Source organism: Mchenga conophoros, linkage group LG3, assembly GCF_057382185.1.
Source record: "Mchenga conophoros isolate Kocher_MC1m ecotype Shallow Benthic linkage group LG3, M_conophoros_male_GT1.1, whole genome shotgun sequence".
Lineage (NCBI taxonomy): Eukaryota > Metazoa > Chordata > Actinopteri > Cichliformes > Cichlidae > Mchenga > Mchenga conophoros.
In genome coordinates, this window is record NC_140528.1 from 31,020,368 (window position 1) to 31,045,537 (window position 25,170).

Here is a 25,170-nt window from a genome sequence, read left to right on the forward strand (position 1 = left end):
TGTTGCTCGGCGACAGCCCCAAAACATCACTGCTCTCGAGAAGATCTGCATGGAGGAATGGGCCAAAATACCAGCTACTGTGTGTGCAAACCTGGTAAAGACCTATAGTAAACGTTTGACCTCTGTTATTGCCAACAAAGGTTATGTTACAAAGTATTGAGTTGTATTTTTGTTATTGACCAAATACTTATTTTCCACCCTGATTTACGAATAAATTCTTTACAAATCCTACCATGTGGATTCATGGATTTTTTTTTCACATTCTGTCTCTCACAGTTGAAGTGTACCTCTGGTGCAAATTACTGACCTCTGTCATCATTCTAGGTGGGGGAACTTGCACAATCGGTGGCTGACTAAATACTTTTTTGCCCCACTGTATCTTGGCAGCATCATCTCGAATGACGGGGTCTCTGATCGGGATGTCGACGCCAGAGTAGGGAAGGCGGTTGTGTCCTGCGACGTCTCCAACCTATTTGGAACTCGACCTCCCTGAATGTTAGGGTCAAGATCAGACTATTGAACTCTATTGTCTTTCCTACTGCACTATACGCTAGTGAAACCTGGCGCTCAAGAAGTGCAATTACTCAACACCTGAACGTGCTTCAACAACGTGGCCTGTGGCGAATCCTGAGAATTTCCTACCGGGACCGAATAACAAATGAGGTCCTACAAAGAGCAGGCACCCGCCCGTTAGCCAATGTTGTTGCAGAAAGGCGCTTCTGCTTTGCGGGCCATATTTTATGCCTACCCCCGCATTGCCCAGCTAAGATTGCCATTACATGGTGTCTACGCACTGGCAAGCGAAAGCAAGGCCGACCAAAGACCACATGGCGTTGAACATTCATGGACGATCTGAAAACTGCCGACATTGCCTGGGACGAAGCTGATGCAGTCGCTGCTGACCGACATCAATGGAGATCACTAGCTGCCCGATGCGCCACACGGCATAGGAGGAACTAAGTGCTAAGTAAGTGTGTCTTTGCCCTCTGTGTCCATCTGTGGGTGTGTGTGTCCTTCTGCCTTGTTTCCCCTCCTTGAGAATTGATGTGTAAACTCAGAGATATATACTCCAAAAGACAGAAGGTTGTTTCAAAAGAATTTTTGTGTCATTTTTTAAAGTTTTATTGACATAAATACATCTGACATCACTTCCTTAATGTTTTTCACACAACATTTTATTAAATGTGAAGTTGAAATTATAACAGTGATTCTAATATTTCTATATTAAAAATAAATTTAATGCCTGTCACCAAATTCCACAAGTTTCTTCACCAGGACCCTTTGTGATAGTTTAATTTTTATAAAAGCTGAAGTGATACACAATATGTATTTAGTTATTTCTAAGAAAATTAGAAACGGTTACCACCATACTACACCATATTCTTATTCAAAATGTCTCTGAAAACACAATGCAAGTTTAAAATGTTTAATGCAGCCTTTGCTATGTATATAGTCACATGCATTATGATATCTCAATACAATCAGATTCTGCTTAGAACTGGATTCAAAACTATTGAGCCAATATTTTCAGCTTATATGGCTGAAACATTTTCAAAGGATGAGCTTCCAACAATGAGTGAAACAGTAAGAGCATGTGCAGAAACATCCCATTGAGAAAGAGAAATCAAACATTTGGATTCATTTTAATGAGCTTAGACTTGTTGAAAATGCAGAGGAGCTGGTTGTGAACTGAGCTTCAGAGAAACACAGCATACTGATATTCACTGTGAAGCTTTGAGTGGAACAAGACAGAAAAACAACATGTGGATCCTGGAATAATGGGAGCTTCCATCTTTAAAGGACTGAAGAGGAAGAGCTTTACAAGGAATAATTTAGAACAGTTTCAAACATCAACTGATTGAATCCATGAATCTGAAAATGTATTTCTGACTGAAAGAGACAGACATGTACAGACTGAACTATCTGTTCAACAGTCAGTGTTTCTCTAACAGGAGACACTCTTTACACTCAAATCAGCACAGGGACACTGACGAACGAGACCAGATAAAAAACCCAGGATAAAGTTTTAGAGTGAATGTGGTGTTGAAGGTGTGGAGGTGGATCAGAGTGTCAGGTGAGACTCTGTAGAAGGACAGAGTGCCAGCAGGACAGTCCACATACACTGCTGCTCTGTTAGAGACAGAGGAGGAGGTGGAGGAGGAGGAGATGAAGGAAATAGGCGTGTTTCTGTTATTGTGCCACACAGAATGAGGACCATCATCAGTGCAGTACAGACTCCAGGACTTCTCATTGTATCCAAACACACAGTCATCACTGTTTCCTTTCCTTCTGATTCTTCTGTAACTCACTGATATTTGGACCTCTCCTCTCCACTCGACCTCCCAGTAACAGCGACCAGTCAGACCATTTCTACACAGTAGTTGAGGTTCATAATCAAATCTGTCTGGATGATCAGGATATGACTGAACCTCGATCACACGTGCCACCTTCCTGTTGTTGTCAGACAGTTGGAGGTTTGTGTTCACTGTGTTTGTGTCAATTGTGAGTTGACAGGAATCTGATGAGAGAACAAACACAATCCAGCTGCAGTTATTGATCCATCATCTGTTCATTGATCGACACTTTGATGATGACTCCTGACATGAGACATGTGAATGAGTGATGTGACAGTTTGAAGATGGTTGAATGTGTGCTGCTTTTTTTTCATGAATCACAGTAAAAACACACTTACACTTCTTCAGACCTGGTGTCAACCATTGGACTCCAGTAGGCTCCACCCTGAAAGGAGGAGGGGGGTCAGACCAGCACAGCCTTAGCATGCACACATGGACATTACATGGCTCTCACACATATAATGTTAGACAATGATAAAGGAACAGTCCAACATTTTCAGAAATACACTTCAATCCATACGTGGATCAAACTGCTGATGATTTGGACTGATCCTGGATCTGTCAGTCCTTTGAAGCAGTTGGTGGAGTGGTTGTTGGAGCAATGAAATCTGAGTTGACATTAGGGCTGCCACGATTAGTCGACTAGTCACGATTACGTCGACTATCAAAATCGTCGACGACTGATTTAATAGTCGACGCGTCGTTTGAAGGTTTGTAAGATCCCAAAAGACGCAGGAATAAGTAGTAGGATTTAAGACTGTAATAACGGACTGAAACAGAAGATGGCAGCACTGCATGTACAAGGATGCCAGCAGCCATTAGACCCCGAAGAAGAAGAAGCTGTGTCCCAGAATTCATAGCGCGGCCCAGCTCAGTTTCCAACAATGGCGGCAGCTAGTTAGTTTTAATATTACTCTTATTATTCTTTCTGGGTCACAAAATAAACGATTAACATATTTTCAGGCGAGAATGTAGCTGTGTAAACCTCAAATATCTGCTCAGTTTATCAAAACACATAGTTTCAAAAGCGCTTTTTGGAGATGTCTGTTACCCACTAGCTCGATAGCTAGCCGGGTTCAAGGCTCACTAGAGCCGTGAGAACACCGGACTCCCGGCAGATCGTTTTCAAACCCACTGTCGTCTTTCGCTACTCAGGTTAAACGTACACAAGTCACTTAGATAACTTCAAAATGTTACTGTTTGGCTTTTTTTTAAAAAGTATTTTATTTGTTCCTGAGTAAATCGGTTTGGCTGAGATTAAAGTTTCTCAGCCAAAAAGTTTTTACACAGCTGAATAAACATTAAGCAGACAGCTGATTATCAGAAGTGTGAGATGCTCGAGAATATACTGCGGTGTCCTGTTATAGTTTAGATAGCAAGGAGTTTATTAAACTTCACCGAAACAATCTGCAAATTTCATTAAAATTTAATAAACTATCATCTTGTCTTTATTTTTAGTTAGCACAGACCTTAAACACTTAAAGCTGTAAGTTAATGATAGTTATATAAGAGCAGATGCTGCTGGTGCAATAAGCTGTATGTTTTACGTCCAATGGATGATGATCTGATTAGTCGTAAAGTGATTATTAATCCACCTCAGAATAACAAAATCCCCCAAGATTGATGTTTTTGAGTGGCTATGTCAAAGTTTAGAATTAATTCTTATTTAGATACTTTGGCATGACCATTATTGTAATAATTTTTATTATTCTTTCTTTCTTTTTTTTTGCTTGTCCCATTTGATTCTTTTGCCATCAGAATTATTGTCTAAAGTCAAAGAAAGATGCCCAACGGATTTACTTTAACAAATGGACCATCCCGGCCTTGCCATATTGGTCTATTTGATTCACCTTTGTTTTTATTCTTTATTTTATTTTAACTTACTACACACGGGACAGATATGACTGGGGGAAAGAAAAGGGAGAAAGAAAGAGGTAGGGAAAGAAAAACAGCGGGGAAGAGGAACGGTGATAAAGGGCAAAAAACAAAAACCAACAGACAAAAAATACATATATCAATCTCCTGGATCACCTGTTGAAAAAGAAAAAGAGAAAACAAGCAAAAAAAAAAGAGAGCAACATAATAAACAACATCATCATGATAATCTATGGGAATATAACAGTAAATACTAAATATTGAATATTATTATGCAGAATGTAGGATTGAAAGCGTACAGTGTGCTTTGAGGTAGGAGCCTAAAAGGGTGTAGTTTGTGTCTGTAAGGTATGGAGGAGATTAAGGCTCCAGACATCCAGAGACCCCCAGAGAACAACAGACCAAGGAAGACCAAAGGAGGGGCAACCGTGCCACTCTCCTCGAAAGAGCTGAGGAGGGCCCCAGATGAGGGGTCACTCAGCAGCCGTGGAGCAGAAGGACCGGGGGGGTTGCAGTAACGTGCCCATGAGCTCCGCTGGCAGCCAGCTGTGCCAGAGTGACACATAGATATAATGCACCTAATGAAACCAACAGAACCACGGCGTCTACAACAAGGATAGATGAGATTCTGAGGCCATCAAAGTGGAAGCCTTCCACTACATAGGTACAACAGAATTTTTCTGTCCATAAAAGTAAGGAACAGAATCAGCAAGAAAGGTCAGCCCTGTCAGAGTCCACAACACACCAGGAATGAATCCAATTTTTTCTGCTGGCAATTTGGCCCAAGCTTGACATGTAATTAGTGGGGTTAGACTAATTGGTAATTCTACATTGACCATAGGTGTGAATTTGAGTGTGAATGTTTACAACACACTGCCATTCTGTCCAGGGTGTACCCCACCTCTTGTCCTGTTATAGTTGGGATAGGCTCCAAGAAAGGGGTGAGGACAGTCCCTTGTCGTGCTCCAGTGCTGCTGATCACTGAGCCTGGTTCTGCCGGAGGTTTCTTCCTGTTAAAAGGGAGTTTATCCTTCCCACTGTCGCCAAAGTTCTTGCTCATAGGGGGTCATATGATTGTTGGGTTTTTCTCTGTATCTATGAAGCGCCTTGAGGCGACTTTTGTTGTGATTTGGCGCTATATAAATAAAATTGAATTGAATTGAATTTGTCAGACTGCGGTCTCTTGGACTGCAGCCCACACCAGACATTCCCAGCACAACCTCACTATATGTTTAGGTTTGCCAGTCCTGTCCAGCATCCTGCAGTGCCAAATGATCCAACTCACCACCAGGTGGTGATAACTTGACAGTTGACCTCTCTTCACCCAAGTGTCCAATTATAGGATTACAAAATCAATCATCGATCTATGGCCTAGGGTGCCCTGATCCCACATGCCACTTATGGACATACATAACTTGAAACAAACAACCCTCTCATCCACTGGGGAAAAAAAACAGCCTAGAGCAAGCAAGATGAAGGTTTGCAGGACGATATGGCTGATGGCTGTCTCCCAGACAATCGTGAATAAATTGTTAAATTTCCAGTAATGAAACTTCTTTCTTCAGACTTCAGTACAACAAAACAAACAAACAAACAAAAATTCTCTCCATACCTGAGAGTGTCCAGTCTCCAACTTGGATCCTTCAGTCCAGCCAACAGCAGCTTCAATCCTAAGCCTCCTGGATAATTGTAGCTCAGGTCCAGCTCTCTCAGATGGGAGGGGTTGGAGCTCAGAGCTGAGGCCAGAGAAATACAGCCTTTCTCTGTGATCAGACAGCCTGACAGACTGCAGAAACACAAAACAGTAATCCATCAGTGAAAACTTCCCGCAAAGCTTGTTTTTATTCATTTATGTTACTTTTTTCAATTAATTTAGTAGACAGTCAATGCCAGATGAATGTATGAATTGCATCATTTTAAAATCTGGTAAATTTCCTACTGTAAACCACCTGTATTTTTTCAAATGTTCTCCTCCGCTCTTTACCATCACTCCACATTGTAGTGATGGTAAATTTGATTCTTTTTACTGAATCGAGTTTTAATGAGTCACTGACTAAAGTGGATTGGGTTTTTTGAGTCATTTGATTCATGTATTTCTCTTTTCATGTATATCCTACTGCTAAGATGAGTGATTCTAAAAGAAAACAACTATTTTATAGAGCAAAAAAAATTTCTAAAGGGAACATTTATTTTGTTTTGTTTTTATTTTATTAGTATTTTCCTTAAATGTGTCAAATATATATTTTCTCATCTAAATGTCGCCTGAGCTGTGAGCCAGGGGGCGGTAATGCGCCTTAACATTGGTTGCCAACCAAGAAGAAGAAGAAGCTGTGAGCCAGAAGGGAGGGGGTGAGTGAGTGATTCGTTCACGCTATGATTCAGCACAGGAGGGAGGGGGTGAGTGAGTCCTGAGTGATTCGCTCACGCTATGATTCAGCACAGGAGGGAGGGGGTGAGTGAGTCCTGAGTGATTCAGCACAGCAAGGGAGGGAGTGAGTAGCTCAAATGTGCTGTTAGCATGTTAGCAGAGCAATGCTACTGTGAACCGAGGAGCTATTGTCTTGATGTGAGCTTCTCCTCAGGGTTTCTTCTTCCAGTTGAGAGCAGAGATTTTTTTGTTAAGATACTGGATGTTGTGTTTTTCTCCACAATTTTAATTACAAGCTAGATACATTGCTGCTAACAGCAACAGGGATGAGTCAGTAAGTCAGTTGGGCTTGTGAATCATGATTCATGAGTCAGTAAATTGATTCTCGAGTTAATGAAAATGACTGCAGAGTCATTTTCATTAATGCCAAGTAGGCACCTAAAACATGCATTGTTTAATATTTTCTTTCTTCCAGTATGAAAAGAAAGTGAAAATAGAGTAAAAATTGTTCTAGATTTTTAAAATGAACAGCACATGAAAAATCATTAGATAGAATTTTTTCTCCAGTGTCATGTTCATGAGTCATTTTAACAAACTGAAAACAGAAAAAAAATGTGAATATGGAGCGGTTTTCCAGACAGAAATTGAGAGACAAATAATTCACAGATATTAGGCAACTCTGTGAAAGTTAGGCTTTTTATGCAATAAGATTAATATGACCATAAGTGGAAAGTCTGAATCCTGACCTGAGAGTTTCCAGTGTACAGTGTGGACTTCCCAGTCCAGCAGATAGAAGCTTCACTCCTGAATCATGGAGATCACTGTTACTTAGGTCCAGCTCTCTGACACTAGAAGACTGGGAGCCTAGAAATGAGGACAGAGCTTTACAGCTTCTCTCTGAAAGGTTGCAGATACTCATTCTGAAGAAAAAACAAAGATATTTGTGGTCAGATTAAATAACATGTAATGAAGAATGATTAGCAGTGATCTACTGCAATTTGTGACAACTGGTTGCCCAGCTGAAAACAAATAAGAGAGGAAAAAATGGCACAGGAACCTGTGTACCATTTTTTTCCTCTCTAATTACAATGACGGCAGTCATAGCAGAGAAAAAAAAAGACAAACTGAGTCGTGAGTGTTGACAACAGACAAAAAGTGTATTAGTGTATGTATTAGAAAGAAGAATAAAAGAAGAAGACTGAAGAATAAAACTCTTGGCCATAGAGACAAGTTCAACCTGAGGCTAGTAAACCCAGGGGCCTGAAGAATTAGACCTATGTTCTTATTTTAGTAAAATGGATACAGAGGTGATTGGTGATGACACCTAAATTATGTTGAAGGGAGTGCACTGGGTCAGGAAAGAAACAGAAAATAATGCTCCACCAACAGAACATCAATTATATATTTTTTCCAACCAGGGAGACAAACTAAAAGTTGTGGAGGAGTATTCATTTTTTTAGGGCTAAAGCCTGTCCATGATTGATTGATAATACTTTATTCATCCTGAGGGAAATTGTGTTATCCGGTCTTTAAGTCTGACGTCATTAGCCATTTCCGGGCCCAAACTCCCCTTCAGGTCCCAAAGTCAAGCGAACACACAGCATCCCTGAGAGTTAAAAACTGTCTAAATGATTTCATCTTCAATAAAATGATCACCGTGGCTGCTCTACCAGCTGTGACAATTAGGTTTAACATCCAGGCATCCGTGAAAACAGAATTTTAGCCGAGTTAGAAGTTAGCAGGGTTAAGTGCCATGCTATTGCACTTGTCACTAACCCAGTGGTTAGTGATAAGTGCAATGGCATGGCAGGAAGCTGAAAATGGACCACACTTCAGTCAGGAGAACGACTGAGATAATCCATCCACAATACGAGGTTAGTCATTAATATACTGCTGCATGGGCTGGGCTATGGTTACATTGCAGGGTTTTAAAACTGAGCTTTAAAACGTGCTGCCGATGAATAGTGCTAATACAAACCTATAGAGGCCAACAGTGATCACTGCCTTGTTTTAATAGGCTTGTTCAGATTAAATAGAACAAGATATAAAGCCTTAAAACATGTTAAAAACGCAAAAGCCTTGATAAATGCAGAGTAGTTTGGGCCCAGAAGCAGCGTTCATGTATGTCATCTCTTAAAGACCGGATAGGCTGCCAGGCACTCCAGCGCCATCTTGAGCACCCCTTTCGGCCATACAGCCAACAACAGCCCCACAGTTCCTGCAGCCATCTTTATGGCGCTGTGTCTGTATACATGAGATATTTTTGTGTATGTGTGTATCCTGTGTCTGACTGGGAGGAGAAGCTAGTCAACACTCTTCCAGCTGGCGTAGTTGACCTTGAAGGGTAAGGGAAGAGAATCAAACACAGTCCTGTTTTCAAGGAGAATTTTTAATTCCAGTCAGCCTAGGTCATGAGGCACAGCTGGCACCGGTTGGGTAGCCGCATGAAATGAAGATGGTAGTTGTTTGGGTTAGTGCGAACAAACTGCATCCAATTTTACAGTTGGTCTAATGTCCATCACTGGTCACCAGGTCTCTCAATTTCCCATTAAAGAGCTGTGAGCTTCTCCAAGATCTTATCCGTGTTGTGTTAAATGAGCACAGTCTGAATACTCACAGTCCACCAGCTCCGATCAGCAAGAACACTGTTATCATTGTTCCGAACCCAGGTTTCTCATCAAGAAGATGGTTTCAATTGCATTAAGGGAAAAGTTGATCAAAATCATAATTCATCTTTACGTTTTAGAGAACAAGACTTAGAGACTCTATGAAGGTTTAGAGCTAGACATGACTAGACAAAGACATGAGAAGCAAAGCAGGAAAGATAAGGGAGAGGAAGAAAGATGAGACTGACTCCATCGAGAGCCGAAAGAGGAATGCACTAGTGTTACTTTGATAAAAGCTGCATTCATATATCCTTCAGAAACACTGGCATTTTCAACTGTTGTAAAGCAAAATATACTTGGTTCTGAGTGCTAACAATCATTTACATTAATGATTTTTATATTAACATTCTTAGACTTGTATCAGAACCCACCATCCACTTCTTTGCCTCAGGTGGTCACCTACTTATCGGAAGGTTGGTAGTTCGATCTCTGTCTGCTCCAGTCAGCATGTGTATATTAGATTGAAAGCATTTAAAGAAAAGGAGCTTAGAAACAGTGCATGTGCAAAACGGTGTGAACGGGTGAAAGAGGCAAGTTTTATAAAGTGCTTTCAGTGCTCAGATATAGTAGAAAAGCACTATATAAGAACCAGTCCATTCACAATTACACTGTTCATGTTTTTTAAATTATACATGGAAGCTTTTAGTAGAATCAACATTAGGTAGAATAGAAAAAAATAAAAGCACAAATATATTTACACAGCTTTGTGGGAGGCTTTGACCACTGGCAGCAGCCTCAGAAGAGCCTCCTCTGAAGCAGAGTATTTCTTCAGGTCAAACACATCCAGATCTTTTTCTGATGACAGTAAGATGAAGACCAGAGCTGACCACAGAGCAGGAGAAAGTTCATCTGTGGAGAGACTTCCTGAACTCAAGTACCGTCGGATCTCCTGCACTAGAGATCGATCATTCAGTTCATTCAGACAGTGGAACAGATTGATGCTTTTCTCTACAGACAGAGTCTCACTGAGCTTCTTCTTGATGTACTGGACTGTTTCCTGATTGGTCTGTGAGTTACTTCCTGTCTGTGTCATCAGGGCTCGTAAGAGAGTCTGATTGGTCTGCAGTGAAAGACCCAGGAGGAAACGGAGGAGCAAATCCAGGTGTCCATTTGGACTCTGTAAGGCCTTGTCCACAGCTTTCTGGTAGAAAAATGTCACTGCAGATTCCACTTCTCTTGACTCCTTTTTTGCAAAAAATTTAGACCATATAGCGGTCTTCTGTTGTTCTTCCAGCAGATTGAGTCCAGAGTTGATGAAGGTCAGATGGACATGAAGAGCAGCCAGAAACTCCTGAACACTCAGGTGGATGAAGCAGAACACCTTGTCCTGGTACAATCCTCTCTCTTCTTTAAAGATCTGTGTGAACACTCCTGAGTACACTGAGGCTGCTCTGATATCGATGCCACACTCTGTCAGGTCTGATTCATAGAAGATCAGGTTTCCTTTCTGCAGCTGATCAAAAGCCAGTTTTCCCAGAGACTCAATCATCTCCCTGCTCTCTGGACTCCAGTGTGGATCTGTCTCAGCTCCTCCATCACACTTGACCTTCTTCATTTTGGCCTGAACCACCAGGAAGTGGATGTACATCTCAGTCAGGGTCGTTGGCAGCTGTCCTTCCTCTCTGGTTTCCAGCACATCCTCCAGAACTGTAGCAGTGATCCAGCAGAAGACTGGGATGTGACACATGATGTGGAGGCTTCGTGATGTCTTGATGTGGGAGGTGATGGTGCTGGCTAGCTTTTTTCCTCTGAATCTCTTTTTAAAGTACTTCTTCATCTGTCGGTCAGTGAACCCTCTGACCTCTGTCACCATGCCAACACAGTCAGCAGGGATCTGATTGGCTGCTGCAGGTCGTGTGGTTATCCAGAGGCGAGCAGAGGGAAGCAGTTTCCCCCTGATGAGGTTTATCAGCAGTGCATACACTGAGGTGGACTTTCTAGGGTCAGTTAGGATTGTAGTTTTGTGGAAGTCCAGAGGAAGTCGACACTCATCCAGACCATCAAAGATGAACACAACCTGGAAGTCTTCAAACCTGCAGATTCCTGCTTCTTTGGTTTCAGTAAAGAAGTGATGAACAAGTTCCACCAAGCTGAACTTTTCCTCTTTCAGCACATTCAGCTCTCTGAAAGTGAATGGAAATATGAACTGGATGTCCTGGTTGGCTTTGTCTTCAGCCCAGTCCAGGGTGTATTTCTGTGTTAAGACTGTTTTCCCAATGCCAGCCACTCCCTTTGTCAGCACTGTTCTGATTGGTTCATCTCTTTTAGGTGGTGTTTTAAAGATGTTTTCTTGTCTGATTGTTGTTTCTGGTCTGTCTGATTTCCTGGATGCTGTTTCAATCTGTCTGACCTCATGTTTATCATTGACCTCTGCAGTCCCTCCCTCTGTGATGTAGAGCTCTGCATTGATCTGATTCAGAAGGGTTGGGCTTCCTGCTTTAGCGTTCCCCTCAAACACACACTGGAACTTCTTCTTCAGTGCAGATTTAAGTTCGCGTTGACAAACTGAAACAAGACATTCTGAAAAAAAAAAAGCAGATTATCAGTTCACGTTGTGTAAAGGAAGAGTTGAGTTTCTTTTCTCTAAGGTATGTCCATTTGACCACATGTTGGTCAATCTCTTGAGACATCACTAAAATGTCCCATTTATCCAGCAACTTAAAGTTTAGATATATCCTCTTACTGCTCTTCAGACGGTCAGCCAGCTCCTCCTGCTTCATTCTCCTCAGGAAATTCAGTGTGATCTTTATAAATGCCTCTCTGGTGCTCCTCTGTTCATCATCCTTCCACTGACTCTCTAAGCATTCTGGGTAATCTGGACTCAAAACCTTCTGGATCTTCTTCAGCTCGTTCTTCACAAAAGTGATGATGTTGTCCTCCAGCAGCTGGAACAGAATACCTTATGAGTGAGCCAATCAGACTGAAATTATGGATCCAAACATCAGATCCATATTGGGCACACTGACAATCCACTGGTCTACAAAGAGCAGCATGAAGATGACTGTGAACAGAATAGATGTGAAAGTAGTTGTTGTACGTGTACAGACCATAAATATGGAGTCCAGGTGTGTTTGATGCTGCTGGGTAGACTGACCACTGGGAACCTCTGAGCTCTCCTGGTCCACACTGTGGAAGAACCATGAAGAATTAGTTCAAGCACAGAGTAAAAATTCAAAAAGTGACCTTTTAAGATAGTGATTAAGATGATTCCCTATAGTTGTAAAAATTTACTAGTCCTTCTGAATCCACTGAGACTCAACAGCTTAGTGAATTGTATTGAGCTCAAGTACGAAAAGTGTTGCGTATCACTGCTTCAGTAACATGTGAATAAGTAGAAGTTGGTAAAAAAAACAGAAAAAATGTATTTAACATTCAGTAACTGGCCAGTCTCTCTTCCAGCACCTTAACATCAGCCTTCCAAACCAGGCTGATTAGTATGTTACAGCTGACAGGTAACTGGGGCGCCAGTCCATGAAAAATCTGTGAGTACCTCTCATCTGACAACCTCTGATTTTTTTCATTTGTACAATAACTTATGAAATCAATTTTATACTAACTTTAAGTGTCACAATCTAAAGCATTAAAAAAACCAACACTTTTTCAATAACCAACATTAACATCAGTATTGTGGGATATCTAATACTTTCAGTAAACTACAACATAGAGGAATGGGAATTAATATTGCTACACTGGGTGTTTGATCTGTTTTCTCCTAAGTCACTGAAGAAAGATTCAAAATACATATCCTTTTTTTTTCTTTCTTTCTTTTTTCTTGCCTGTCCCATTTGGTTCTTTAGCCATCAGAATTGTTGTCTGAAGACCAACAAGGATACCCAATGGATTTACTTTGCCAAATGGATCATCGTGGCATTGCCGTATTGGTCCATTTGGTCGATCTTTGTTTTTATTATTTATTATATTTTATTTTCAGATGTTACAGACGGGACAGACATGAGTGAGGGATAGGAAAGGGAGAAAGAAAGAGGAAGGAAAGGAAAAACAGAAGGGGAGAGGGACAGTGAGAAAGGGGGGGAGAAAAAAAATAAAAATCTCCTGGATCACCTGTTGAGAGAAGAATAGAAAACAAGCAAAAAAACCAAAAAAAACAAAGCAACATACTAAACACAACACCATCGCATTAATCTAGCTAAGTGTAAACAGCAGTAAATACTAAATATTCAATGTTGTTGTGCAGCACGCAGGACAGATGTGCTTCGAAGTAGCAGCCAAGAAAGGTGTAATTTAAGTCTACGAGCAGTGAACACCCGTGTGCATACCTGTGTGGATCAGGGCGCTTGTATTCCAAAGGTTTCTCCATGTAATAATCTGCTAGGGAGTGTGTGTGTGTGTGTGTGGGGGGGGGGGGGGCACAGCCCCGTCCTCCAGGGTATGAAGCAGGTATGGAGGAGATCAAAACTCCAGACATCCAGAGGCCCCCAGAACACAAGAGACCATGGAAGACCAACAGAGGGGCAGCCGCGCCACTGTCCCAGTAAGAGCTGAGGAGAGTCCCAGATGAGGGTTCACTCAGCAGCCGCGGAGCAGAAGCCAGGGGGAGTTGCAGTGACGCGCCCGTGAGCTCCGCCGGCAGCCAGCTGTGCCTGAGTGACCGAGCCCCAGGCCGAGAGGCCGGGGGCACCCCACCTCCGAAGTGGCCCGAGCGAGCCCCAGGTTCCAGGCCCCGATAAGCGGCCGCCAAGGAGTGAGCCGGTGTGTACCTGGACGCCCACCCCCAGACACAAAGAACCACCAACGCACCGATACCTGAGGGAGTCCGCCACCGGCAGGGAAAGTGGTGGTGGGTTGAGATAGGCCTCCAAACCTTGGAGGGCCTGAGGTGTCCCCAGAGAGGTGGTGTCTGATACCCAACCTGACATATAGACAAAGACATACAGGCACACACAGACACAAACATCCATTCCCCCCCTCATGCTCTCATATGCACTCACTCCACACTCAACCAACGTGGAGACAGACATAAAGAGACGCTGTACACACGATCACACTCCTGAAGCGTACTCTACAAACCGGGTCTAGGTACCCTTGCCCCTGGAGGGGGGAACTGCACCCAGACCCAGGTGGTGTTACCCTTTTCCCTGCGGTGGGGAGAGGCAGACCACCCCGACTCCGTAGCAGCAGGGAGGCCCCACACTCCAGACCGCAGTCGGACGGCCAACTCCTCCTAGCCATCCCGCTCCAGCAGGCCGCAGAGAATGGGGGTGGGAGAAGACTCCAAACCTCCCTCCACCCGCTCATTGTAGTGTTGATGCATGTGTGTTCTAAGGTGCAATTAAAACCCAGGAGGGCATGGAGCTACCTGCCAAGGAGCAGCAGGTAAGCGCATAGTCCCTCCTGATAGCCCTCAATGTCTAAGTGTATTTAAAATTGAGAGGTGGGCAACGACGCCAGGGGTGAGGTGTACACCCTGATGGTAATTTGGACTCCGTGATTGTGCCCACCCCCAAGATCCTATATATATGTGTAATGAGAGTGTGAATAATGTGAATGTCTAAGTTGTGGGATAAAATTGAGGCAGAGGCAGCCGGAAGGGGACAGAGGGGGGGCGGGGGGGGGGGGGGTAGCCTCCTCTGCACCCTGGTGACATACCCCTACTCCAAGGCCCTGCATGTGTGGGTGGTTGTGGTGGAGCGGGAAGAGGGAGGCAGCTGGAGATGGGAAGGGAAGGAAGGGAGGGGCAGGTAACCCCTCCCTGGGGCCAGCTCCCCCGCTGACCCCAGTAGGCACACTCCGCGACCCGCCAGGGAAAGGGGGCCCAGGCCCATCCAGACCGGGGCCCAGTGCAGCAGCGCCTCCCGGCCCCACAGAGCCCGGGACAGTCCACCCAACCCCACCACAGAGAAAACTGCACCCACCCCACCATCCACTCATCTTCCAGACTACATAAGACACTAAACGCCCAGGCTGAGATCTTCCTCCACCTCTCCTGTATCTCCCCCTCCTGCAGAGAGAGTTCCTGAAGAGAGGAAAGCTCCTGCAAGATGTGACCATCTCCCCCACCAGTTGAAGAGCCCCCCAGGTGGCTCGACGCACCGGCGGCACCCTGCTCCAAAATACATATCCTGAGTAAACGTCAAAGCAGATGTCACAAACTCCTGGCTCATGGAGAGTTGACAGAAGAGCTAAGTTTGTGTTCCATGTATGGCCAAACCAAAGCAAAAGATCCAGATCCAGCAATGGCTCTGCACTGCATTAAACATCAACAAGCACTGTGCAGAAAATGCTTGAAGTCATGTCTGTAATCCTGACATGTGTAAATTACATCAGGTCCAGAGGTTTACAACACCACCAGTTCAGGGCATTTTTGAAGGAAATTGAGGGATTTTATGGCACTTTACTGATGTGCATTAGCATAGGAAGGGGTGTGTTGAGGAGATTCTTTGAGTTAAAAGTTAATTCTAGATATTCATTGAAGTTCTAAACTGGATGTTCTTGAATTGGATGATTCAAAATGGATAATGGCGTTCCTTGTGAACATTACACAGGAGCTAAACATTCTGAACTTAAAGCTGCCAGGTTTTGGACAGCTCATTATAGTGGCCTATGAGAGTGTGAAAGCCTTCTCCACAAAACTGAAACTATGCAAAACTCATCTGTCTGCTATTGAAATCCTGCAATGGGAGTTTGAAACGTGATTTGCTGACTTGGAGGCATGCGGTGACACTTCCCAGCTGCTTGCAGACCTCTTCTCAGCTGATGTGGAGTGTCCCCACTGAACTCACTGAATTGCAGTGCAACAGTGAACTGAAAAATCAGTTCAGGGAAGCACAAGGAAAAGCAGACAAGATTGCTTGTTTCTAAGACATCTGCCTCTTTTAAGAGTTTTCAGGTGTTTAATGTCCCTTTTTGGAAGCAAATATCTGTGTCCCAAAATGTTGATTCGGTCATCTGGATGCAGTGTTTTAAATGGGAGAAACGTTTCATCACTCATCCAGGTGACTTCTTCAGTCTCAGCTGACTGCAGGTTTCCCCAATCCCCAATCTTATAAACATACAAACATTACATTTGCACAATGACTGTCCAGGATGTGTACATCCTCACCATTGAAAGAGTGTCCACTGGCCCGTAGGTGTAAATAGACTGTGGAGTGCTGAGGTCGAGGATCGAAGCCAGAAACTTGGTGTAGATTCCTCTTGGTACAGCCTGTGGTATGAGGTCCGGTCAATAGCATTGTCTTGTTCTAACTGCTTCAGACAATCTGTCACCCTCTTCCTGTAGCCACTTTCTGGGTCTCATGTTTGTCACTAAGCAGTGACAAAAATTTCTTATGATACTGTTTATGGTTTAGCAAAACCGTGTCCCTACCCTTGTCTGCTGGAAGGATGATAATGTTGTTGTCATCAATGAGTGATGTGAGTGCCTTCCTGTCCTCCATTGTGATGTTAGATTCAGGGGGCTTTGCATTGCTGAGACAGGCTGAAACTTTGGTCCGTAGTTACTCTGCTTCCACGTCTGCAATGTTGTCATTTCAAATTGCTGTTTCTGTGGCTGTGATCAGTTCCACTAATAATAATAATAATAATAATAATAATAATGGATTGGATTTATATAGCGCTTTTCAAGGCACCCAAAGTGCTTTACAATGCCACTATTCATTCACTCTCACATTCACACACTGGTGGAGGCAGCTACAGTTGTAGCCACAGCTGCCCTGGGGCAGACTGACAGAAGCGAGGCTGCCATATCGCGCCATCGGCCCCTCTGGCCAACACCAGTAGGCGGTAGGGTAAAGTGTCTTGCCCAAGGACACAACGACCAGGACAGAGAGCCCGGGGATCGAACCGGCGACCTTCCGTTTACAGATCCGCAAAACTGTGATACTGCTAGATGAAGAAAAAGGAATATCAGAAAGGGGAGGCACGTTAGGAGGAAGTGAGAGAGAAGGAAAGGCTGGAGGGTGGATGTGAAAGTGAGGACTTCAAATGTATTAACTATGACCGGTAAAAATATATAGATGGCTTAAATGATGGAGAGAATGAAGGGAAAAAAAGCAAGGCCATGAGGAAATCTTGAGGGAGGAATTTGAAGTTAAAAATCCAAGGGGTGATAATGTCAGTGCATATGATTTAGAAAATAAAGACAAATTCTGGAGTATGCTCAATGAAATGGAAAAGAGTATGTCCAGGGTAAATAGAGTTGTGATTGGAACAGATTTAATGGACATGTAGATGAAGACGAAACTGTCTTTTCAACATTTTAACAGATTGGAGTTACATTTTTATTTGGTGGATTTTCAGAGTGGAGTAAAATGGAGAGTGCCTTGTTGGACTGGATTTTGCTTTGTAATGCCTGGAAATGATGAAGAATCACTTCAGATAAAATCTGGATCACTGTTTTGCTTGAAGACCAATTTAAATGTTTATATTCAGTATTGATTGACTGGAACAGCTCACATTTGGTTTCCTCAGAAAACAAACCTCAATGTGTTTTTATTTCCTGAAAGAAAACCATTATCATTGAAGTCATACACAGCAGTGTGCTGTTGGTTTCTGTCACAAACAGATTTAAAAATGTTGCCTGAGTTTACAGTATAATCAATCATGAGAAAAATGTTTTATTTTTTTTTTAAGAAGGTTCAAAGAAAAAAATACTAAAATGATGCTTGGGCTGTTTTATGAATAAAAATAATTTCTGTGCAGGAAACTTAGTTTTTTCTTTCACTTGAATAGTTTGAATGTCATTGAGAGATTTACATGTTTGCACTGCAGTTTATATCCAACAACATCAAGGTTCCTGTGAATAATGATGGAGCAGTGATGTGAGTGCTGAGCTGTGACATGGAGAAGAGTCATGGACAGTTAGAGATGGTCATCTCACCTCTGAGCTTTGGTCTGGCTCTCATGTTCCCCACACAGAGTGCTTTTAGAGGGAGGGGCTCCCTCCTCTCTGTCCTCACACTGATCCATGCTGCTCAGCTCACACACACTTTCTACCTGCAGAGGAAACACAAATCATTCATGTGCACATCAACTGAAATCCTGCTTTCCATCATGTGTGCTGTCCAAATATCAGCTGCTTCTTTCCTGCTTCATCTCAGTGTCAGCTGAATGCAGTCAGACAGCAGTGTGAGGCAAAGGAAGCTGCCATCAGCTGCTCTACTATCAGTCCACTAGATGGAGCCATGAAGTTGTAGGTCAGCACACACACAAACACACAAAATACATTTGCTGACAAACACTGATTAACTGTGACTGGAAGTTTCTGTTAATTAACATTAAGTCAATTCAACATGTGTGAACAGATTGTTTAAACATTTTGGCTGATCCAGGATTCAAAGAGGATCCACCGTCTTAACATGTAAGAGAACTGAATGTGACTAAAGTAGAGAAACCTTTCTTTTTTACTCTCTGCACAGATTCAGCATCATGTGCTTTTAATGACCATGTCCTTATTAAATAGAGATACAGTTTAACAGGATGTTTTATTAAAATTTATTTTAACTCATTCACTGCCAGCCATGTACAAATCAGGTAACTCCCCACTGCCAGGGTTTCTGAGCATTTTTACTCATTTTTGAAGAGTAAGTTTTTCAATTGACGTCTATAGACGTCAATGGCAGTGAATGAGTTAAGAACCTCACATCATCTCTAACTATGGACTGAATGTTGGCTCATTGCTATTACCAACTTGGTACATTTTTAATTTAAAGCACATTTTGGAAGATTCAGTTTCATAGAAGCTTTTTCCTGTATTGTGCGTAATGTAGAAAGTAACAGATCAGACCACCCTGATTGAAACCCGCAAAGACCCATTTCTACATACTTGCCTGTGTCAACACAAGAGGTGCTTTCATCAAAATGATGCACTTCCTGTGGTTACTGCCATGTTTCTATTAGCGGTTGTTTAGTTAGTGGTTTAGCATTTGTCCCATATGTGAGTTCGGAGAAGTGGAAATGACAGGAAGTGTGGTTGCTAAGCTGCTGCTATGTGCAACTAATGTAACAGACTAGAATAAAATGGAGTATTAAACAGAGAAACCTCAGACTGTTCTTCTTGCTCAGTTCATCTTTCTGTTATTTAATAGCTAATAGATTTATTTGGCTAAACAAGTCACTCCTGATCCAACTGAGGAGCTGGCCAGAAAAAACCTACAGTCTGACATTCTTTTGGCAAAGTTACACACCAATTCAATATTAATTTTAGCAAACTCCAATTGACTTAACAATTACTGCCGATGTGAATTTTAACTTTACCAAATACTGAATATTTTATCTTCCCAGTTCTAATCTGTAAGATATTTACAATATTTGAATTCACAAATATTTTTGCTTCCTTAGAGATAGGGTGAGAAGTTCGGCCATCCGGGAGGGGCTCAGAGTAGAGCAGCTGCTGCTCCACATCGAAAGGAGCCAGCTGAGGTGGTTCGGGCATCTGACAAGGATGCCCCCTGGGCGCCTCCTGGGTGAGGTGTTCCAGGCATGTCCCACCGGGAGGAGGCCCCGGGGCAGACCCAGGACACGCTGGAGAGATTATATCTCTCGGCTGGCCTGGGAACGCCTTGGTGTTCCCCCGGACAAGCTGGAGGAGGTGGCTGGGGAGAGGGAGGTCTGGGCCTCTTTGCTTAGGCTGCTGCCCCCGCGACCCGGCCCCGGATAAAGCGGATGAAGATGGATGGATGGATGGAAATATTTTTGCTTTCACCCCTACCAGTCCAAGCAGATGGTCGCCTCTCCCTGAGCCTGGTTCTGCGGGAGGTTTCTTCTAGGGCTGGGCTATATCATACCGTTCACGGTAATACCGGTGTAATTTTACACAACGATAAGAAAATGAAATATCGCGATAGAATATGGGTAAAACGCGCATGCGCGGTGCCTTTGTTTACATACGCACATGGCGGCGACGCAGAATGAGAAGAGCGAAAGCGGATCGTTGAATGAAACGGATGAGCCAGAATTGATTTGTACAAATGCTGCAACTTCAGTGGTGTGGAACTGGTTTGGCTTTCATCCGTCAGATACACAACAAAGCACTATTTTTGGTAGAGCATGCTAACGGGCCGTCGTTATTTCCGTGTTTTTTGGAAAATACGGCACACTTAAAATCAATCCTTTGATTTCTCTGAAAATCGACAGTGCCCCTTATAATCCCGTGTGCCTTTTGTATGAACTCTGGTTGTGTTTACTGACCTCGAAATGATTTTATGTACACGGCGCTCGAAAATCTGTCAAATGTTTCTGAACAACTTTTCTAAGCTACGAAGCCGCACCGCTTGATGGATTGTCAGGGCATTACAGCTATCGTAGGCGGAGCCTCGCGGAGTGATACGTACTGTGCTTCAACATAATATTACCGTATTGTGTGTGTATAACCTCTTTTTAAGTTTTGTGGATATTATACATGGTTATGCTCAGGATATGTCGGCCAATTTCCACTGGAAATGCCTTTTGGTTAAACTGTCAGCAAGGAATTTGCACTGTTAAATTTTTATATAACTTTAATGCACATAAAAAACTGCTGCTTGTTTAACTGAAAATACATAGATTTTTTTTTGCACTAATAAAGTTGTGGAGTTGTAAAGTATTTTGTCTCACGTCAATTATATCGTCAGTTATATCGTTATCGCAAATTTTCAAATGTATATCGTGATAAATATTTTTGGTCATATCACCCTGCTCTAGTTTCTTCCTGTCAAAAGGGAGTTTTCCTTCCCAATTTTTTCAGCGTGCTTGCTCATAGGTTGTTATATGATTGTTGGGGTTTTAACCGTTGTATTATTGTAGGGTCTACCTTACAATATAAAGCAACTTGAGGTGACTGTTGTTGTGATTTGGTGCTGTATAAATAAACTTTAATTAAACTGAATTGAACTGTCATGTGAAACTCTGACTGAGAGTTTGATGCACACCACTCAGGTGGCACAAATTTGAATTCCTGCTGAAACAACACACAGTTATTTATGTTTAACCAGAAAAGTGGACATTTTTAAATCACAGTTTTGATAATTACTTTAACTTTATGATAACTATCATGAAGACAAACTGTTACATTTTGCCTGTTACATAAAACTCGCACCAACGCTCCGAGCTCTTTAGCAAACAACCTTATTTTTGGAAAGCGAAGCAGCTCCAATAGGACTCGGGATCAGCGGTGAGAAGTTGAAGATCATGTGAGTTGGTTACGCTGCACCATCAAACACTGTGGTCACCGTGAATCAGCAGCAGCAGCTAGAAGAGGTGGACAGGTTCACGTACCTGGGTTGCACTCTCAGCAGTGACGGGGACGCTGAGCATGACGTCAAGTGCCGAATTGGGAAAGCATGGGCACCCTTTAAACGACTACGACCTATATGGATGACCACCGCACTGCCTTCACCAACCAAGTTGCAGCTTCTGAAGACTATTGTTATACCGACAGCACTGTACGCAGCGGAGACTTGGAAATCAACTGTTAAGATCAACCACAATCTTGACGTCTTCCTTTGACGGCTGCTCAAGAGCACATATCTGGATCACGTTGCCAATGAGGAAGTATATCGCTGTGCGGGATTAGAGCTGTTCCACGTCCAAGTCACCAAGCGTGGGTTAAGATTCGCCGGACCCAAGACCCGCCTGTGTCGCAGTTCAGTGGAACCCAAGGAATGGAAAGAGATGGCGAGGAAGACCCCAAAAAACATGGAGGAGTACGTTCCTTGAAGACTTACGCTCAGTCGAACTGTCATGGGATGAAGCAGCAACTGCTCCAATGGACCGAGTCCGATGGCATTCTCTTGTCTCCCGATGCACCGATCAGTGCGGGAGGATCTAATTCTAAGTCTAAGTAAGTGTTACATAAAAGAGTGCATAAAAATATCGTTGGGTATCACTCACATTCATCACAATTCATTTTGCCAATGAGGATCTACTTGCTTTTTCTGTGTTCCAGTCTCAGTAACTTTGACACAGTAATATCTGCTTCAATATTAAACCTCTGATGAAATCTCTCAAGTGTTAGCTTTATTTTGATACCAAGATTGTAAGGACAGAGTTTGTAATTGCAGAGAAATAATCAATTAAATTTGGGCATTACATTTTCGAGCAGGAAGCTCAGAAAACCCCCTTGGGGCTTAAGAGGTTAAGAAGAATTAATCTCTGTTTATAGAATCACCTCCAAACAGCCAAGCTATCCCTCAATAGTTCCATCATGTTTACTGTCTAACGACAGCGCTAGCATCTTGTATAGTTAGTGTGTAGTGTTGTGGATAGTTTTGTGTTGTGTGTCAGAACAATGAGATGACTGCTGTCTCCAGGTAAAAAAAAACAGGAGTGATACACGTGCTGCTGTCAGACCTGCAGGTTGTGATGGTCTCCTTCACAGTGGACAGAAACTATTTTTTTGGACTGGCACAAATAATTTGTGTGGCATCTTATTGAATGCAGAACAGCTGATTGTTATGTAAATAGTTTGAAGTGGTTATTTAAAAAGGGGTAAAAGGTAAATGGCTGCAAACAACAAAGTTGTTTGCAAAACTTTTGCACAGGATTTTATAATTGACAATTTATATTTGCATTTAAAGTTGTGAAATATGATTCATTAAATATGTTGTTACAGTAAAAAATATAACTTTTTTTTGTCTGATTTTAGATCAATTGTGGTAATACAGTGTGTCAAAATGAAAACATAACTGTAAATTCAGACGTGAGGTTATGCAAAAAAGAATGATATCAAAAAAGGCAAAGTACATAGATTGTAAAGGTGAAATGTAGAGTTAAAATCAGTAGTTAAAAATGGCCAATTATGCCCTGGACCCCAGAGGGTTAAACATTTATTTTTAAGTAATGCAATAGTTACTTTTCAAGTAATTAATTACTTTTAAAATCTTGTAACTCAGTTACTAACTCAGTTACTTTTTTTGAAGAAGTAACTAACAACGCTGGTCATGATATCTGGTATCAAGTATCCCAGCAAGGTAAAGTCTGAGTCTGTGCTGTAAATTGTCACCCAAAAAGCTGACACATTTATCTGCATAATGCCCTACACGCTGAGCCACAAAAACCACCGTGCACTGAAAGCTAAAAATGACCTTCATTGTTATTTCTTTACAAATTATCACTGAATACTTTCAGACTGAGTCTTGAAACTCTGTAAAACAGGGCTTTCAGGTCTAGGTTCTACATTTTTCAGGGCTTTTTGTGGTTCAAATATTTTTAAGCATATTCCAAAATGCATTTTGAGTATGTTGCAGGCAAATGTTTTCAGCCCTTTATAACTCTGCAAACCTCAGTTCAGTCAGGTACATTTTACAGTTTTACTTTCCAAAGCAACTGTTCTGAAGCTGTTTTAGTGTCTAAGGATAATTCAGAATGGATAGCCACAGATTTTCATTGAATGGATCTGTTTTAGTGTGGAGCTAACCTAAGACAAGGCTCAGTTGCATTTGCCAGATTTTTCCAAAGAAAGTTAGAAAAAAAAAAGATAAAAGAAAAAGCACACAGCACAACCTCTTAACCACATGAGGACAGTCAACCAACTCATCAAGAAACTTAAGTAGCATTGTTCATGACAGACCACGAAAATCAGTCTGTCACTCAATGCACTTCCATACACCTGAGCAAGCAGCAAACTGGGGAGAGCTTTTTCCAAATACCATCACCGCTATTTTAAATACTCAAAGTATCATGTACCCCAATTCAAGTTTGCTACTGAAATGCACACAAAGTATTGTGCATGCATGTAAATATTTATTTTTTGTCTTTCCACTTAACATTGCTCACCTGGTTCTTCTGGCTCTTGTAGAATCCTTTCTCTGCATTCCTCGCTCTCTCTTTTAACTGGTAGTTACATAAACATGTTGTTTCTAGCTAAAAAAAATATGGTATGATTTCACTTCAACAAATGAAGTAATTATAACATAAGTTATTGTACAAGGACGCTGGAGAAAATCCATATTCCATGACAGTATAACGCACTTGGTCATTTGAAACCATCATCAATGAATCATTTTACAGTTACCACATCATGTTGACTTATTTCTCTGTCTCTCTCCTCCTCTTTCAAACTTTGTGCTTTACCCATAATAAAAATATAAGAATTTTATGGATGAGAAATAACATCCACAACTTTTTGGACTCTTTCAAATGCTTCACTGATTTACGTAATTCATTTACTTCTCCCTTGTCCTTGGTGTTATTGAAGCCTCATTTATTCATGACAAACCTGCTGTTGGACCGTTCACTGCCTTTGTGCATGCGCAGTAACATCCTGACATAAAGAAAACTGCAAATAGAAACCTGTTTTCTTTCTAATCTCTGCCATTTCCAGGAGACCATTCGTCACACCATAACATTTAAAGATGATGAAAATAATAATTCAGTGCGCAGTTCTTACTGAAACTATTACTGTAGATGAACTCACCAATAACTAAACTTCCAGAAACTGACAATAGGATACTGAACTCCAGGCTTCAACATGGAAAAATTGTAATACCACAACTAGTTTGACTTATTATGTTCTACAGACACAAACACTAAAACGAGGAAGAGCGTTAAGCGCTCGGCCTCGTTGGTCCTGCTGTGAGTCCTTTAGCCGTGAACTATGGAGCGGCAAATTTGTGCTGGATATAAGCTGTACACAGCTGATGTTAGCCATGAAAACATTACAGACTGCTAACATTACCTTCAGATGGAGCTTCACACTGAGACGATTACATGCAACACAAAGTTCACGAAACTTTGAGAAAGAAGGAAGCGCGAAGAGAGGGGTCCACAAACCACGGCCCTGTTACAAACACACTGCGGTCTCTACAGCTACACTTCAGAGAAAAAGACCGACGCTGCATTCAGGTGCACCTCGGAAATCCCCAAATCTCTCCTCAAACAGCTGGAAGGCTGCCCGATGGTTTATTTCTTCTAATTGCCCCGTTTAGTTGAAATACAAACATCTGCAATCACTCTGTTCGTCTTCTTCCAGCAG

The 25,170-nt window shown here is 42.3% G+C and overlaps 1 protein-coding gene across 2 annotated transcripts; it reads right to left on the reverse strand.

The window, feature by feature from the left end:
- Positions 1 to 1,143: 1,143 nt before the first annotated feature.
- LOC146578123 (protein NLRC3-like) lies at positions 1,144 to 24,974 on the reverse strand. Of its 2 annotated transcripts, XM_085257691.1 has the most exons (10): positions 18,100 to 18,303; positions 15,179 to 15,192; positions 13,799 to 13,889; positions 12,311 to 12,389; positions 11,947 to 12,148; positions 9,962 to 11,783; positions 7,344 to 7,517; positions 5,842 to 6,015; positions 2,693 to 2,739; positions 1,144 to 2,518 (listed from the first exon to the last, which is right to left on the reverse strand). In XM_085257691.1, the coding sequence occupies exons 1-10, from the start codon at positions 18,186 to 18,188 to the stop codon at positions 1,974 to 1,976; spliced, it is 3,237 nt and encodes a 1,078-aa protein (XP_085113817.1). In that variant the 5' UTR covers positions 18,189 to 18,303; the 3' UTR covers positions 1,144 to 1,973. The 2 variants fall into 2 exon arrangements, with proteins under 2 accessions (XP_085113817.1, XP_085113809.1); XM_085257683.1 differs by lacking the exons at positions 13,799 to 13,889; positions 15,179 to 15,192 and adding an exon at positions 24,874 to 24,974 and having other exon boundaries at positions 18,100 to 18,215.
- Positions 24,975 to 25,170: the final 196 nt, after the last annotated feature.